At 49.2% G+C, this 18,057-nt stretch overlaps 1 protein-coding gene across 1 annotated transcript in view; it reads right to left on the reverse strand.

Moving 5' to 3' along the window:
- Positions 1 to 18,057, reverse strand: part of PODXL2 (podocalyxin like 2) — a 32,312-nt gene that overhangs the window by 4,392 nt on the left and 9,863 nt on the right. The window contains exons 3-7 of the mRNA XM_009910070.2: positions 8,148 to 9,040; positions 7,060 to 7,134; positions 4,050 to 4,206; positions 2,168 to 2,229; positions 277 to 456 (exon numbers count right to left, since the gene is read on the reverse strand). Coding sequence (XP_009908372.2) covers positions 277 to 456; positions 2,168 to 2,229; positions 4,050 to 4,206; positions 7,060 to 7,134; positions 8,148 to 9,040 — 1,367 coding nt within the window. The remainder of the gene's footprint in view (positions 1 to 276; positions 457 to 2,167; positions 2,230 to 4,049; positions 4,207 to 7,059; positions 7,135 to 8,147; positions 9,041 to 18,057) is intronic.

Raw genomic sequence — 18,057 nt, forward strand, 5'->3', positions numbered from 1 at the left:
GCTATGAGGGTCATCGAGGAGTCTGCAGGGTCAGCAGGAAAAGATAAATTTATTCTTAGCGCAGTGCTTGCAGTGGAAATGAACTGTCCTGAGGAAAGTAGCAGGCAGGTTTGCACATCTCTTACCCCTGAACAGGCTACCTTGCTGCTGCAGCAGTGTATCTAGCTATGTCCCAGAAGCGGACAGGGGAAAACCATCTCCCTCTTAACATTCCAACTCCCCTTCTATCCAAAAGGCTAAGAGTACAGACACATTCTCCACCTGTCTAGTGCTCACCATGTTCTTCATCTTAGGCAGGCGTCTCTGCCAGCAGTTGTATATGAGGCCCAAGACAATGATGATGGCGCAGATGGAGCCGATGATCACCAGTACCACAAAGAGTTTCCCATAATCACTGCGTGTCTGGTTGGGGTGCGACTGGCAGCTTGTGGTGGTTGAGTAGTTCTGGATGCCAATCTGGAAGGAAGAACAGGGTACACTGAGTTCCCTGGCCCACAGCTAGGTGGGATCCCATTCAGACTTTCCAGGGTCCAAGCACAGGACCGTTGGTGTGGGTAGAGGAACTAAAAGCCAGGTTTTAGGGAGTCAGGATGCACACTGCACACATGACTAGAAGGCATATAACTAAATATAACTCCATCTTCCATGGAAGCTGACATGTCAGCAGATGTCAGTAGGTACAATCTTACCTTGCTCACGTGCACAAAGATCCCACCTATGTGCAAGACAAGGAAGCCTTCATGGGAGAAACTGCCTGAAATTAAGAGTTCCCAAGACAAACTATGGGCCACTGATGAGTGCTGAGGCTGTGGTGACTGTTTGACAGAGAATGTAACTGTAAGAGTCAGGTTTACATTCAAGCTCTGTTCCCAAGAGGAAAAAATGGTCTTTCCAAGGTCTTGAAGTAGACAGCTACCTGCTGATCCAAAAAGCTTAGGAATAGCTGCCCTAGAAATGGACTCCTTGTCGTCGTTAGCAAACAAAGCCTAACATCAGTCCCAGTGACTTGGCAGATTTCAACCAGGTTAGGTAGCAATTCAGTATTATGTATGACAAGTGTAAGAGAATATCCTTCCTCCTCCTTCCAATCTCATGCTAGCACAAGGTCAGTGTAATGAGCAGCGATTCATTATTGATAGAGCTGGAGAGTCAGAGTCATGTGGCAGGGGTGCTCTGGTAGGGTGTGCCTTAGCATAGGGTCATGGTTGCAAAGACAAACCTTACACCAACAGAAATCCTTTTTTTCTGGACACTTCTAGCTGCTGATACTTCAGTCACAGTTTCTACAGGGTTAGCTTTTCACACTTTCTCTGGTGTAAGCCAATCAATACAGCACTGAGCACTTAATTTGCTTTGTCTAACTGCACCAGTTTGTTGTTAGGTCAGAGGAAAACCCGAGAGTAGACAGCCAGCAAGGCAGTGGCCCAACTCTGCTGCTCAAATCAGCAGAATTACTCCAGCAGTGTAAAACAGTCAAGCACAATCAGGCCCTCTGTGGCTACATATCCTGCAGGCTTAAGGGGCAAAGTCAGGATCATGGGACTAATTTGTCCTCATCTCTATCCTCTTCCAAGGTGCCCAAGGTTAGAAAAGAACAAGCGAGGGCTAGAGGCAGCTGGCAAAGGAGTCTGGAATCTATCGCCTTTGGTCTTCTGTCTGCCCTTGTGCAGGCAGTTGTCTAAAGGAATGAAAACCAGACACTGGGATTGCAGGAAGATGATGTGTGAACATGTCCCATCTAGCACAGGCATCTCTCCCACCTCCTTCAGCAAAGCCTGAGCTACTGAGAGCAGCCAGTGTGTGTGAATGAAGGGTGAGCAGGGCAAAATCTGGGGCTCTTGCCACACCCACATCGCTGCGGGCAATAGTACAGAAGGGATGGGATCAACTATCCCAGCACAATGAGTGTGCAAAAAGCAGCTTCACAACTAAGCAAGAAAAGCAGAGAAGGAATAACCCATACTTACACCCTTAATGGGAGTAGACATTTGATGGCCTGGCAGCTACTAGAGAGAGGAGAAGGGAGTTTGCCAAAGATGTGACTCATCTGTTTGCCTGCTGAAGGTTCAGCACTCAGGTAGACCGAGATATGGTCCCAGTTTTCAAGGTGCTTATTTGAATTGTATAGCTAGTCTTAATGAATAGATGCAGGCAGACAGGCTCTTACCTCAGCTAAGCTCCTCTTAACATCCCCTAGTGCCATGAGTACATCATTTGTAGGGATGATGCCTGCAAAGGAGAGAGAGAGAGTGAGAGAGAGATCAGTGCTACTCTCAGCTCACGTTAGTTCAATCAGATGTACTCAACCCTGTGAAATCCCCAACAGAATGGATGCAAGGAAATGGAAATTTTTGTTCATTGGTACTTCAAATTAGGAGGCTGAAAGAATGCAAGAACCAAAACCAAGGGTACCTCTAAGTGTTCTTTAAAGTGGGGGGAAAAATCCAGGCACAAACTGATACCAGAGGCACCTAGGTTCCCTTCCCACAGCTACAGGATCTGTGTCTGCTTTGGCAGCCAGCAGCAATATCCAAAAATTCACAGAGGCAGGTACCTATGCTGCCTGATCCATCCTCCCCATCTAGTACAACATGATTCTGAGCTGCACCACTCAGTATGTTCCCACAGAGCTTCACACTCACCTATCACAACCATTAGCCCATATACCTTGCTTTGCAGAGCACCCTGGCAAGGTGGTGTGCCTGGCACAACAGCAGAGACTGCAGATGTCCCATAACAGCTCCACTCCCAGCACTGACAGCTTCATTCAAGGAGCCACCAGTCCACACTGAGCCACCTCCTCCTGAAATCCTCCCAGGACGCTCTCCCAGACAGGAGAGCAGAAGTACTCAGCGAGGATTTAGAGGCTGAGGCCCATTTCTCCCTCCCCTTTCACAGCAGTAAAAAGAGTAACTGAATGAAAACACAATTCTTCAGAGCAGAAAACACTTCTGCTCCTGAGGTTTCAAAACTCTCTCAGCCTGACTGTGCTGCTGGAGTTCAGATCTGTTTTCTTCTTCAGGATGTCCCCTTCCATGATGGCATGAAGGTTTTAGTTTAGAAGACTAACTGCTCACCAAAACCTTTTCACTGGCACATGGTCCAGCTCAAGGGCATGGGAGAGATGCAATGATTTAAGGCATTGCTATAGCAAACACACTTAAGTGTTTGCTTCATTTTCCCATCACTGTGGCCCACTTCAGGATACTGCTAGGATTTTTTTCACACAGGCCATCATGTCAACATTAAGAGACCTCCATCACTAAGCAGGCAGGAGAGGCAGTGCAGGAAAAGCACCAGAAGGGGATTAAAGAGATGTTAAAATGTTCCAGCCCATCCCACCTTCCACTGTCAGCTTACTCTTTCTTTGGGGATGCAGTGGAGGGACTGTCAGGACTGGCCCAGTTTAGACAAGATTGAAGAGGACACAGTCTCAGGCTGCGCCAGGGGAGATACAGGCTGGATGTTAGAAAAAAGTTCTATACAGAAAGAGTGATTGCACATTGGAATGGGCTGCCTGGGGAGGTGGTGGAGTCACCATCACTGGAGGTTTTTAGGAGAAGACTTGACGGGGTACTTGGTGCTGTGGGTTAGTTGCTTGGGCGGAGTTGGATTGGTTGATGGGTTGGACGCGATGATCTTGAAGGTCTCTTCCAACCTGGTTTATTCTATGTATTCTATGTATTCTAATTGTTAAGAAGTGAAGTAGGAGCAGGGTGTCATGTCCTGCCACTGCAGTGGCCTGCCCATGGAGGAGAGCATATAAGCATTGAGAGAAAGCTGATGGATGTTTGAGTGAAGGCATTCAAGGGAGGGAGCTAAGTGGGAGGCAAAGTGCCTCAGACAGAGCTTTGTGCAAGTGGCAAAGGACAAGCCAGGAAGTGCATGTGGAGAAGAGTCTTCTGTCCTCAGTCCCTCTCCCAAGTCCTCAAGTGTAGTCAACACAGGGAACTAGTGTGATTGAAATGAACTGGAGAGTAAAAGCTCCATTTTAGAGCTCCTTCAATAAACCCCCCGATGAGAGGAGGGCTCCTTCTCCCAGCACTTACCCTGCTCCCCTGCCAGTGTCATTAGCAAGTGTTTGTCGTTCTCATTGGGTTTGCTCAGAGAGATCAGCCAGCGGTCCTGCAGTCCATCTGCCTGTCTGGAGAAGGCATCCTCCACCAGTGCCAACAGCTGGGGACCCCTCTCCAGACGAAACTCCTCCTGCCACAGGAAAGGGACCTTGGTGAGTACATGGTGGGAGCAGAGCAGATGTGGCACTGCGTGGCTGGCACAGCTGTGACCCCTGAACCAGGCATATCTAAAAGCCAGCGATGATAAACCCGGTGCAACATTCCCCTGCACATCCCCAGTGCCCCAGGCTGGACCCATGTACTTCTCCTAACACACCAACATTCCATCTGGGCTCCTGCTGCTGCCATATGCCCCACACCATGCCAAGCCCAGTTAGCCCAGCACACAGGGATCCTGGAGTGACACTATCAGGTAAGGCAAGGAAACAGCCAGGCTCTTCCCTGCAGCCAGTGCTGGGTCAGCGGGTGCTGCTCAGCATGACATGCTCCAGCCATCCCTTGTTGGGCTCCTCTGCTGCTTTCTCACTCCTGTGTTTCTATTCTTATCTCTGGTTGCCATGCCAACCTGAAGGCCACACAGATGATTAATAAAATGGAGAGCTCTTGTTGCCATGGCAATTTGAAGCGCTCAGGGCAGGCACAGGCCTGTGCTGAAAATGGCCTAATTGGAAAAGACACCGATGACTGGGGCCTGAATCACAGGGGCCTGCCAGTGCCTCCTCTCATCAGGCTACGGGTTTGGGCATGGGGAGGCAGGAGGAGCAGCATGAGGACGCAGCGCTGTGCTGCGGCCGTGCCGCAGGCCTGTGGCTCTGCTCTGGGGGATGTGGAGGAAGGGGGAGCAGCTGAGACAAGAGCAGGAGGAGGGGAGAGAGAGAGAGGTGAGATGTCTCCAGTGATGGGAAAAAGCAGAGGTTGCAGAGCACTGATAAATTCTCTGTAGTGGAGAAAAGAGAGCTGTGAGGGAGCCTGGACACACATACACCGAGGTGAAGGCCACCTCTCAGTAGCACTGTTGGGTCAGACCCTGGAGTCCTCACTTGGGCAAAATTTCCAGGCATACCAAGTGGAAGATGTGCCCAGAGAGAGGCTGAAATGATTTCCTTGCCCTGAGTCCATTAGGAAGATAAATGGGTTGCCAGCTTAAACCAGCAATACAGACATCATTCCTCCCCCACGTCAAAACCTGGCACTATGAAGAATATTAAAGCTCAAACATGACCCTCTGGAAGGGGCTAAGCACCCTTCCTGTCCCTCAGCTTTTCAGCAGAACTCAGTGCTTAGGCAGATCAGGGCACTGGAACACAGGAAACAACGAGGAATCCCCACTCACACTAATTCGAACTACAGCAATTGCAATGCAGGTTCTCCCTTGCAACCCTGGAAATCCAAACACCACAGGGCTCAGATACAGAAACCAGGAAACAAAAGGGACAGGCAGAGGGTTGGTGAATTGCCCAAAATCACCATAGGTGGGAAACAAACTGCATCAACATCAGTGGAAAACAGAAGGGCTTTATTCCAGCTTCAGCCATGCAAAGTGATAATGGGAGGCAGGCAATGAAGTGATGCTCACGTTAAATATGCATGTTGACAAGTGTCCCTTTGCATGAGGGGGAGGGCAGCACAAATCATTCACTAGGAAATATGTTTTGAAACATGAAATGAAGTAGAAAAACAGTTCAGCCCTGCCTATCCCAGGGCCCTGTCTTCTTTCAGCAAGGCAGAACCAAGGATTCAACAGTAAAGACACCATTTGGTCAAGACATATCTGCACATCTGCTTGTCAGTTCTCTCCCTTCCTGTGGTTTAAACAGCACAAGTGCAGGTGACCATGGGAAGCAAGTTACTATGTGCTACAAAATTAGCCAGCATTGAAACTCCACAGGCATGGGAGAACAAGCAACACAGAATAGGACATGGAGGAAAAGGGACAGCAGAAACACTTAAAACCCTCCCAAGAGCAAAATGGTTTGCCTCCATCAGGAGGTAAGAGGCTGACTTTTCTTCTGTCCTTAAAGCAGTCAACATGCCTTATTGTGTACAGGAATTCTCCTCTTTTCCCTGAAAGTTTACCTTAAAAAGAAAACCACAAAAACCCCTGCCCCAACAACCCACTGGTGGAAATAGATCAGCGCCACAGAGCTACTCTGCAGTAACAAATCAGGCAGCTCTGCTCAGAGCAGGAGTCACAGAAGGCAAGAGTGCAGACACATGAGGCCAGAACACACTTCCCTGATGAAACATTTTGGTCTTGGGCTGTCAAGCTGGTAATCATTTCTTAGAGTTATGAAAGGCACCTTGACCCCAGGTCTTTCACAACTGGTTTTAAAGTGCCTGATGAAAGGCCTAGCAGAAGTGAATGAGCCCTTTTACTAGGGATCCACAAGGGGCTCTGGCTCATGAATTAACTGCAGCTTTATAGGGATGGATGGACAGGCACTGGATTAGCAGAGCATGGCTGGTTAGCAGATCCAGATAACACACAAAATAACAGGGTTGGGAGAAGAGGCACTTAAGGAAGATTCAGTGACAGCTGCCTGGCCATGAACTATTTGCACTGCAAATGGGGAGTCCCTGTTCCTCTGAGCCATCTATATCCTGGAAGCAGAGGAGGAAAAGTAAGAGAGGAAAGGAGAATGGCACTTCAGCCTTGCCAGGTTTCCTCCAATAAGAGGTGCAACGCTAAAAGCTCTCCTGTCTGACAATCCAGGTACTGACTGGCACACACAAGTTAGTCAAAATCCAGTATGGGTCTGACATGTGCTAGACTTGCAGCAAAATCATCTCTCTCCACCCACTCTTCTTCCTTTTGGAGAGAAGGAGTATTTCTGTCCTCCTCCCATTCCCTCCACAGCCTCTGTAGGGAAACCGAGATTTGGTGTTTTTAAAAGGTTTTGTAGCAGGCAGCAAGAGCTATGCCTGCCTCCACTTCTCTGAGCACTATTCCCCCATGCCATCAGATCTCTTTGGGCTGACTTACACAGTCAACGTTATCTGACATATTCAGGATGATGTAGTTTTTCCCTGCAAGGTTGCTCCAGTCTTTGCAGATTACCTGAAGAGAAAAGACAAAGGCAACTGAGTTCAGATTGTGATTGTAGCTCTCCTGCTGAAAGCACAGGGTACACAAGGGACAGGAGCAAGGGGCTGTGCCATACCCCTGAGAAGTGCTTCTCAAAGAGTGTAACTGTCCTCCAACTCTCCATACTGAGAAGGAATCACCCATTTCAGTGCTAGTGCATGAAGCAGGGACAAGGTTACTGTGTTGGCTTGCCACAGACCATCTTACCTTCCACCTCTCCCTAGACTCCAGGATGACTCAGGTACTCAGTGGAAAACTCTCTAGCCTTGCAGCCTTGTTCTGTACATGATGAGCACTTAACACAAAACCTAATGAGGAGCCTCTGTGGTCCTTAAAACTGGTTGGGCAGGGCAGCACTTTTGCAGGCAGAACTGGATGCACAGAGGGATTAAGTCACTTGCTGAGGCAGAAGTACCATGGGGTAGAAAGCAAAATTAGTATCAGGGAATGCTTTTTTCTCACCACTCAGCTCCTGCTACCCTTAACTAGATGCCAGTTTGCTGGATTCAAGAACTGCAGTTCACCTCACAGCTCCTCTCCCATAGGAGACCAACATACTCACAGAGACTGCTGTATCTTACTCTACCTGCTCTGCATCTGGTCCCTGCAGGCAGCAGCAAAAATAGCACTTCTTTCTCACTCCCTTTCCAGAAATCCTTGGGGCCATTTTTGTCCTGACATTTCCAATAATGCAGGCTGAGGAAACAAGGAGCTTTTGCTGCTGTGCATGCCCCAGAGGGCAGGTGTTTATTAGAAGCAGAATTTTGTGCAGCAGTTCACTGGGGGAAATGTGAGGGGGCAGGGCTTTCACCAAGGCTGATGGATGCCAGTAAGCAGCACTGTGAAATACTCTCAGATTTGGCTGGGTGAACTAAAAAAAGCTACTTCCAGTAAGACTTTGGGACATAGGTGAGGTTAAGGGGATAGGAGAAGGGCACAAAAATCATTACTGCAACCTCCCACACACTCCCTGCTCCCAGAGCTACCTGTGCTGAATCCCAGGGCAGCTCTGTTGGTAGCACAGCCATGCGGGCATCCCCAGCCTGTGGCGAGAAACTCCTCCCTGCTGCCACAGTCTCAGTGGCTGACTCGGTGTCATTCCAAATGGGATCCAATGCAGATTCATCATCCCTGTCCCATGGAGATGCAGAGGTGGTGTGCTGCTCACTTCCAGAAAGAGTTTGGGTGCCCGGGGAGCTGCCTCCCAAAGAAGGTGTCCCCACAGGTATTTCTACTGTCTGCTCCATTTCAGTTAGAGATGTGGGCTCCAGCATCTCCCACCCCACTGTGGCCTCTGAAACCTCCTCTCTGGCTGAATGCTCTTCCCCACCAGTCTCCACTGTGGGCTCTGCAAGCTCTGTTCTTGTTGTAGTCACAGTCAGCTCCGAATCTGCTCCCTCAACAGCCCACACATCCCCAGCTGTCACCTCAAAGGGCTCTTCTGAAACACCGGGAGACCGTGCAGCAACAGTAGTAGAAAAAACTGAGGACATGGGCAGAAGACCTGGTCCCATGCTACTCCCAAGGTCTAAGCCTGGAGGAACAGAGTCCTCTTCTTGCCCTCCTGTGGCCGCCTTGGTCACAAAACCTGGCCTGGCAGAGGCTGTGGAAAACAGAAGGGAGGAGGAGTCCTCTTGATCTGCTGGTTCAGAAGATGTAATCTCTGGCCCAGAGGTCTGGAAGTTCTCCACTCCTCCTCTTGAGTGGTCTATAGGGAGCAGCCCCTCCTCTTCCTCCAGCGTGCTGGAGAAAGGTGTGTTCAAGTCAGGTTCAACAAATTCTGCTGGTGGCTGGGCAGTGGCTGTTTCCCAGGTGTCTTTCACTTGCGTCTCGTTCCCTTTCAGCAGGGCCTTCTGCGACACAGCAGGAAAGCTGTAATCTAAAAAGAGATCCAGGAGACTTCATGTCACAACCCAAGCAACCATGACCTCCAAAAGGCAGAGAGCTAGCCCCATTGCATGTGTCTAGCTACAGATGGGGTCAAATGGCAGAGATCCTCTAAGAGCTGGTACCCTGCCACCAAAAAGAACAATTCTATCAGGTAAGTACAGTGCAGCCTTTGCATTTCCCCAGCTGCCTCCATCCCATCCCAGTGAACTCACTTTCCCTAAGGATAGCTCACATGTTCATTTTCTCCATTCCTTTCTGTCCCAAGGCATTTTCATCAACAACAATAAACTGGTTTGACACCTGGCATCTTTAAGATGAAGTTGTGAGAGTTCGGAATCAAGCAGAGACCCAGAGATTTGTTTCAGATGGAATTCAGAAAGATAAGGAGCGGTTTGCAGCAGTCAGCCACAAGCTAAGTGGAACACACTAGGGAAGAGAAACAAAAGCACAGCAAACTAAATCCTGGTACACTCCAGCAATATCACCAAAACATGAATCAACCCTGGCATCTTTGAAATTAAGAACTTCAATTTGCACAGCACTTCACAGCAGAAGTCATCTCACAAACATATGCATTTTAAGACTCCCATGTGATTGAGGAGTAGTTTTGCTGCAGGGAAACAGAAGCCAGAAACAGGAGCCTCTCCCTCCAACTTCAACCCCTGGCTATTCTGTGGCTCTGACCATGACTGCCTGTGATGTTGCTAGACAAATGTAGATGCTGAAGGAAAAGATGCACCTTACAAATACAAGGTCAGAGCAGGCAGCGCTGTCTTCTGAGATCCCAGCAAGGAGCTGGGATGCCAGGATAAGGACAGTAACTGTAAGGTCAGAGAGGTTCAGCTCAGAATGGTAGGCATCAAACCAGCAAGCACAGATCAACCCTCTTCTTTCTTGAGAAACTGCCTGCACCCGAGGAGCTCCATTTCAGGAGTTTGCATCCCAATTAACTCCCCTTCTCCCCAGGATGAGCACAGCATGTGTTCTGACCGAGAAAGGGAAGGAAGATGACCCCTCTGCAGCCAGAAACAAGCACCCGTCGGTAGTTATTGTTATTAAGTGACTGTTTGAAACCCCCAAGGCCCCCATTTCTTCTCCTGCCTGCTACAGCAGATGCTCCACTGAGCACGGTGGGCAGCAGCTGTCTGGATGCCTTACAGTGGAGATCTGCACAAGGAATCTCCATGCATCCCTGACTCCAGTCCATTGCTTGCTGCTGCCAGTGGGTGTGAGCTCCCAGGCAGAGCCCTGTCAGCAAACACATCCATTACCTTGGATATTCTCTGGCCATGAGGACTGGCTGTGCTCCTCCTGCACACTCCTCCCTATTCCTCCTGAGCAGAGAACCATGCTGGTCCCTCCACCCAGGGCAGGAGGTGCAAAGATGGTCCTATTCAGCTGGCAAGTAGCTTTCCTTAACCCACAGCTTATTCCCTTCATACTGCCAGCAGCTCCTTCCAGATGCTGTCCAAAGATGAATGTGATCCAGCTGCTGACCTTCAGGTTTGTGACACATCTGTCCCACAGTTCTGACTGCAAAAAGAGCCACTGAGATCTACTGACCACTGCAAGCAACATCAACATCTGCTTTGCTGCTATGTTTCAGTAGAGAGTTCTCATTCTACCCAAAGATTCTCAGGATTAGCAGGTTTTTGTAACCCAACCTGGTGATGCACCCTCAGTGGCCAAGGAGGCTGGAAAGACCAACCAGCAGTAGCACAGACAAAAAAACCCCTATCTCCCCTCCCCTGCCTGGCACATCCCAGGGTCTACAGACAGAGTCAATGCCTTGCTGGGTGGATGGTGGTTAAAGCAGGAACAGACCATGGGATTGAGTACACTAGGTCGGGCCCCACTTCAGACAGATGGTGGGAGGTTTTGTGTATCTCCAGGGCACTGTTGCTCCTCCTGATGCAGGGAACCTTGGGGTTTGCACCAAAACCACTAAACTTTGTAGGAACCCTGTCTGCCTTGACACACTGTGGGGGAATCTCCCCTTAAAACAAGGCCCTGTCAGGGGAGATGTTATTTTAAAGGATCAGTGATCCAATCTCCTTTGCCTAAAGACACTCTCAGCTACTCTGAATTCCTCTGCCTCTCTTCTCCTCTCTGCCCCTCTTCCCACATGGAAGAGAACAAGAACTGGCAGATGGGCACAGCAGAAAAACCAGGGTTGGGGGGGAAAGCACAAGGTTTGTCCCACAGGAGCAAGAAATGCTCCTGGCCTGTCAGCTCACCTCTCAAGTAACACATTTGGACAGATTAGCCAGCTTGCATGGGAGTGCAGCCATGCTGCCTTTCCACCAAGATCTAAGGACAGAGGGATTGCTGCCTCTGCTATCTGTCCCAGGCTGAGGGAGAACCCATCCCACTCTTCTCCAGCAAGCTTCTGTCTTACAATGCAGCCAAAGACTGAAACTGGGCCTACAAATCAACAAGGTAGAAGCAGACACAGGAATCCTCACACTCACTACTAAATGAGTTAACATCCCTACCTGCCACCACACCCTCCACTATTCTGCATACTAAGCTGGGAGCATTGGTCTCCTGTCTGGTTCATAAGACTCCACTGGTTATAACCTCAACTCCCCACAAACATTGCAAGGCTTGTTACTCAGATTCACACAGAGAACAGTGAAACTCGAGGCACCTTGGTCAGAGCTGTGCTGGTTTGTGCACCTTAAAACAAGAAGCTCTCCATACAACCCAGGTCCCAAATCATTTTTCAGGTTCAGAGGTTCACGGATGGCAAGTCAATCCTTCCTTCCAGACATTCTACCTAGACACTTAAATCCTGTCTGGATTCACTTCCTACTGCCTCACTACCAAGAGTGTCTGTCCACATCTCAAGATCAGGTCTCTTCAAGGCGTTCACCCTTTCTTTCACTTTCCATTCCTATCCCACGATTTGAAGGAATTTTTGCACCCCGTCCATCTCCCTGGTATGATCCTGGTCACTTAAGTATGTCCTAGCATCTTCCCAAGATTCCTTCCAGACAAGCTGGTTTCTGTCTCTCATCTGTGCAATGCAGAGTTAAGAGCTTCCTCATTTGGAAAGTTATCTCAGCATTTGCTTCATCTCCCCTCCCTCCCAGCTCTAAAGTAACTCAAAGGCCATCTCCCGTTTTTAGCAGCTCCTCCCAACATTCAGCTAGCAGCTCGCCTCAGCAAGTGGTTTTCTAGACCTCACAACCCACTGTCCCACCTGGCTATCCATTACCTTCTGCAGATCCTTAATGCTTGCTTCCCATGCCCTGGGCACATGGAATTGCACCCACAGACCTTCCCACACACCTGTACCGGTGCTATTCAACCCCAATCCCACCAGGTTTTGCAGAGAGAAAAAAGCAATAGTGGAACACAGGGGCCAGACAGACACAGGTAATGAGTGCTCCTGCTGCAGAAATGGGGCAGTGTTCTGTTAGAGACAGGTATTATGGAGGTGGCTGCAATGCCAGATTCACCAGATTAGATGAGCTGATAAACTATCATCAAGGAAGCAGAGCACTGCCAAAGAGAAGGGTGCCTGAGAAGGGAGGAGGTGGTAACCACACACCATAAGCTCCTTCCCTATCAGGGTCTGCTCTGTTAAGTCTCCCACTAAGATCAGCAGTAGGCTGGAGACCAAGAGGAACCTACAGACATACACAGCAGTGGTGTGTGCCATGTTCCCCTTCCAGCCACAAACAAGCAGTCAAGCCACGATGAAGCCAGCCAGATCAGAGTGGGACAGTTCAAGAGAACTGCCTGCTGAAGCCACAAAATTGTCCCAGTATCTCTGCTCAAACAGTTGAGCGGGGATGGACCAGATGAGCATAGCAGGCAGCCACATTATGCATCTCTCAGAGCTTTTCAGTCACACCATCCTCTTGGGAGTCTGGTTCACCAATATGAAATTCCACACCTCCACCTCACCTCTTTGCCACCACATCCTTAGCCACAATCCTTAAAGCTTTCCATCACTAGTAATATTACTCACACTGCAGCACCCAGTTGTCCTCACCTCCCACCCCCCCTGTTTTTCCCTTCCAAGCTCACTTGTGAAGACCCTCAGGCACTATTTGCTAAAGAGACTATCTTGCACAGCCCTCCTGTGACTCCAAGGACTGCCCTCTGCATCTCCCAGCAGACCCAGGCCTGGGCTGTGCAGATTCATTTCTATCGCCTGGGAGGATGATTTGCCCTGGGAGAGGTGAACATGAGCTCCAAACCTCTGCAAGAGTCGCCATTGAGGCGATGCTCTGCTTCCTCTGAAATCAATACCAAAACTTCCCTGACACCAGATGGGCCAAGAGCTGGCACTGTGCCAAGGCACGATTCCCCAGCCAGACATTCAACTCCTTACATTTCTGCTCCTTCTTCATTCAGAAGTGCTGGTCTCAGTTACCGCCCTGCAAGGTTCCCTACCCTGTGTTTGCCACTATTAGCTGTTTAAAGCAACTGTGACAGCTCAGAAAAAGGGTGACCCTCATTGTTTTTAGTACACATAACCTGACCATAAGGTCTTTATTGGATTAAATTGGAAGATCATGTTAACTAGTGATTGAATTACTGATAACTAGAAGGCACTGTAATATAAAGACAAGACCATCAGGCCCCCACCATAACAACACAGCCTGATAGCACCATGCATGCTAAAGCACCTGCCAACTCTGGGAAATGCAAGGTGCATTCTACCCACCACTTAAAAAGCTGTCAGGTCTGAGGTGATATTTTCTCACCATTTTGCAGCACAGAGCAAGTGAGGCTTGCTGCAAAAAGGCATACATCATCTGATTGAAACTGCAGGGGGATTTGAGAGAGGCAAAATGCAATTACTGGTGCTGGAACTAAGCCAGTTGGGGCTAATATCCTAATCTTCCAGAAGAGCTAAAAGTTACTATCTGTGACTCCAACACAAGTCCAAACACACAAAAGAGATCATAGTTTAAAAAACCCCAAAAGATCCAGGGTAGCAACACAGTTAAGTCTTATTATGTGTGGAATTTGCTTCAGGTAGAGACTGGGCACCACGTGCTGCAGCTGCTCCCAAACTGCTCTGTGCCTGAACTGCAAAAAGGCCAGAACAAGCCACCCTCACCCAAACACCGTCAGTCAGGGATAGCTGCACAAAAATAACATTGTGCACAGAGAAATCCTCTTTGTCACAGGTCAGCCTTTGCCAGCCGTGTCTCGGTCGAGATGCCCTGTCCTGAGACAGCTCACCCAATGTGTCAGTGTGCACTAAACCAGGGCATAAACACAAGCTGAGCTCAGGCAGGGGGCTGCTCAGTGCTAAGCTTCTTACGTAGACAGTCTTTACCAGGTGCTTCATTTCATTAATGCTTGGGTTGAAGATGGTATTAAGAACTGCAGATTTGCTGTCAGTCTGGATGAAGAGGCAGCAGGTTTCAGCAAGGCTGAGAGAGACTGGGATCTCTCTGGCCAGAGGCAAGCGATTCATCATGGAAGGAAGTGAATCTCACTATCAGTGAAGAGTTAGGGATGGAAGATACTTTATTCCATTAGCTGCTCAGAAAACATGTTTATCTGAATATACCTCTTCTAACCTGTCTGCCCTGCTATCCCTCATCCTGGGAATCCCTTCTGCTAATTACTATGAATAATTAAAAGATTACAATTTCCACACCCCACCCCCCTCCAAGAGCCACATGCCATCCTAGTGAATCCCCAGCCTGTAAGACTAGATTGGACAGCTCTTAGCACAGCCATACTTTGGTCTTCAACAGCACAACCTTGAAGCCAGAAAGAACAGATCCTGGCTCTAATGAAGCAAGCTCCCTGTCAGCCTGCCATCACACTGGAAGATGTGATAATGCACTCCAATCCTTGAAGGCTTAATCGTTGGGCAAAGGAGGAGAGGGACATCGGTGCCTCCACTCAGCAGATATTCACAAGTCTTGCACCAGTTTTCAGGAGCCCTCTCTTCACAACAATTAATGATTAGGCAGCCTCAACCTAACTGCATGGGGAACACATGGGGCATGGTGTTGTGACTGAGCCAAACGAGAATGCTGAGAGATGCAAGCCAGAGAGCATTCCAGGATGCATACACCACCATATAACTCACTGAAAATGAGGGACTCAAAGGGATCTGCATCCCTAATGACTCCCCTCTTCAAGCCCTAAAGCTAGAAGATATGTTGCACCCATTGCCTAGGAAATCCAGCCTGTCAGTAGGAATTGGGGGATTGGAAGCCTCCAAGCAAAACACAATGGGGAAGCTAGGAAGAAGGAAAATGAGGACAAGGCCAGATCCAAGTCTCTGCAGGTCAAGCCTATCTTCAGGGTTTATCTGTGGCTAAGGCCAATTTGATATCAAAAGGGAAACAAAGCAGCCAAACACAAACTACAACCTGAGAAGCTTCTGGGTTCCCTGGAAGCCTGAGGACAGTTGGATGCAAAAGTAACAGGTTCACAGCTCCACTGGCTTGCCTCTTGGCTATGAGTCACACACTGCTTCTTTCCTAAGGATATGGCATCCACATTCCCATCAGACCTAATCCATGTCTTGCAGATGCAGCTCCACTGGGCAGCAGCTGTACACATGTTAGCACACATGCAAGCCTGCACTTCTGTGTACACCCAACAGAATGAGACAAAGCTCAGGGTCCTTCCACAGGCTGAAGCTCATGGATGTCGATATAGACTTAGACTGTAGCATAAAGTCATCAAAACCACATTATCCAGGAGAATCAGAGCCCCATGCTGAGCTGTGCTCTGCCAGAGGGAAGAGGTTGTTCTCACTTTCTAATGGACTAACAGGTGGCCCTACATGCCACATGTTTTCCAGAAATATTTTTAAAGGGTGTTCAAGTGCAATTAAAAAAAGAGCAGCAGCTGCAGATTGTTATTACTTTTTAATCTCTTGCAGCCTCAAAGAAACATGAAAGCAGAGGAGTCTCCCTACACAGACTTGAGAGGGACAAAACACCAAAAAAGAAAGGCAAGATGGACTAACAGCTTCGAAATCTCAGGAGACCTGGCCTTTCTGCAAGAAGACCACCAATTCCAGACCCACTATCTGTACACCAAACACAGAAAGAAGCCAGAACAGGTCTCCTTTCATGGGAATTTTCTCTGTCCAGTAACAAAACAATCCTGGTTTATGCCTTGATTGACACAGCATCTCAAATCCATGCCTGGGACAGAGCTACCACTTCTGCTGGGCCACACAACTGTCATTCAGACAGAAATTCCACATAAGGGAAGCTTAAACCCCAAACTTTTTTTTTTTTTCCTTAAAGAGCAGCTGTTTGAAGCTCTTTAATGGATTTATACAATGAAACAGATGTCATCACACAGGTCCACGAGGTACCACACAGCACCTGGCACACACGGAACACGCAAGATCCATCGGTTGTGCGCCTCTCATGCGCAGGGCTTTGCATGACAGGAGAAGGCTGCCCAATTTCAGGATGCTATTACAACATCCTTTATTGTAAAATGACACACAGCAGGTTTCTAATTAAATTTTAAGTAGAAACGTGCTCCCAGCTCTTGAATAATTCAAACTGTTCTATCAACCAAGGTTCTGAAAGGCCACCGAGGCACAAGCTCTGGACACAGCAACGGCCAGGGGAACAAAAAACCCAGTGCACATAAGCGGTTAGCTGGGCAGTGGACAGGGTAGGGTATGTGTTAAGGACAGCTGAAAGAGCACATCTGTTCGTGGAGGAAAGCACTGCAGGCAAGAACGGAAGGAGGGAGGCGCGTGTGCCGCATACAAATGGGGCGAGGCACAGGCAGGAGGCGAGGCTGGGTTGGGTACCCAGCGCACCCCGCTCTCAATGCACAAGCACATGCTGCTCTCCAAGTCACGTCCCGATCTGCCAGCACACGCAGGTGCCTGCTGGCACGCAAATAAAAGCGCCGCTGAGCGCGCTGCCAGCGCGAGAGCAGCTACGCCGGAGCGTGTCCCAAGGATGCGCCAGTGGAACCGGCGCCATCCATCCCGGCATCTGCACAGCCTCCCCACGGCCAGGCCTGCGAGTGCCCCAGCAGGGCACAGGAGCCACAGGGCAGCAGGAGTGTTTAGCAGCAGTGTCAGCGAGTGAAGGGCTTTGGAGACCTCAGCTGGGATGGCCCTTGCCCTGCAGAGCATGCACTGTGCTCCAGTGGGCAGCCTGAGCTGCAGCACTGTGGCAGCCCTCAGCCCTGTGCCAGCACAGGTCTTTAAGGTCACAGAAACATGAGTGAAGATAAACCAAGATTTGTGCTTTCTAACTGCAGACCTCAGCCAGACCTGCCGGCAGGGAGGAGACGATACCGGATAAGAGTGGAGGGATCAGGCTGAAGCGTGGCTCCTGGGTAACACTAATACATGCCCCACATAACACTTAAGAGCAGGAGCATGTGAAATAATCTCCTAAGCTACTGGAAACCCTGCAACACTCCTCCTCCTTCCTCCTATCTCTCTCCCTGAGAGCATCTCATAGCCAAGGAGGTGCTAGGGTAGAAACCACTCACTAGTCTCAAAAAAACACTCCACAGAGGAAAGCAAGCTCAAATGCTAACAAAACTCATTTTGGCCTTGGCTCCTCAGGAAGTAGGCAGGACAGGAAAGGCAGCAGGACAGCTGCCCAAGACAGAAAACCTGCTGTCTTCTCTCAGGCCAAATCCCCACTGAAGTTTCAAAGGAAAGGATACAAAATTTGGCCAATGGAACCCAGCTCTTACTCAAATCCCCAGAGGGCCTTGATCTCTGAGGCAGAGCCTTGAGACCTTCAGGTTGTGCATAACTGACAGTAATAGAAAGGAGGGAGAGGAAAGAGAGCAAAGAAGGGGGAAGGAGAAAGAAGGGCACAATGCAATGGGAGGTGGAGGTAATACTTTTCCCAGCTCATAGCAGCTCAGGAATAAAGGCTCAAGTGTAACTGGGTTTCTAAAGCCTGTGCTTGCTCAGGGTTCACTGGGGACACATCAGGCACTGAGGTGAGAAAATAGAGCTGACGTTTAATCTCAGGCCCTCTTAGCAAGAGTTGTGTCAAAGCAGGAGGCAAGATC

This window comes from Dryobates pubescens, chromosome 1 (genome assembly GCF_014839835.1).
Source record: "Dryobates pubescens isolate bDryPub1 chromosome 1, bDryPub1.pri, whole genome shotgun sequence".
Classification (NCBI taxonomy): domain Eukaryota; kingdom Metazoa; phylum Chordata; class Aves; order Piciformes; family Picidae; genus Dryobates; species Dryobates pubescens.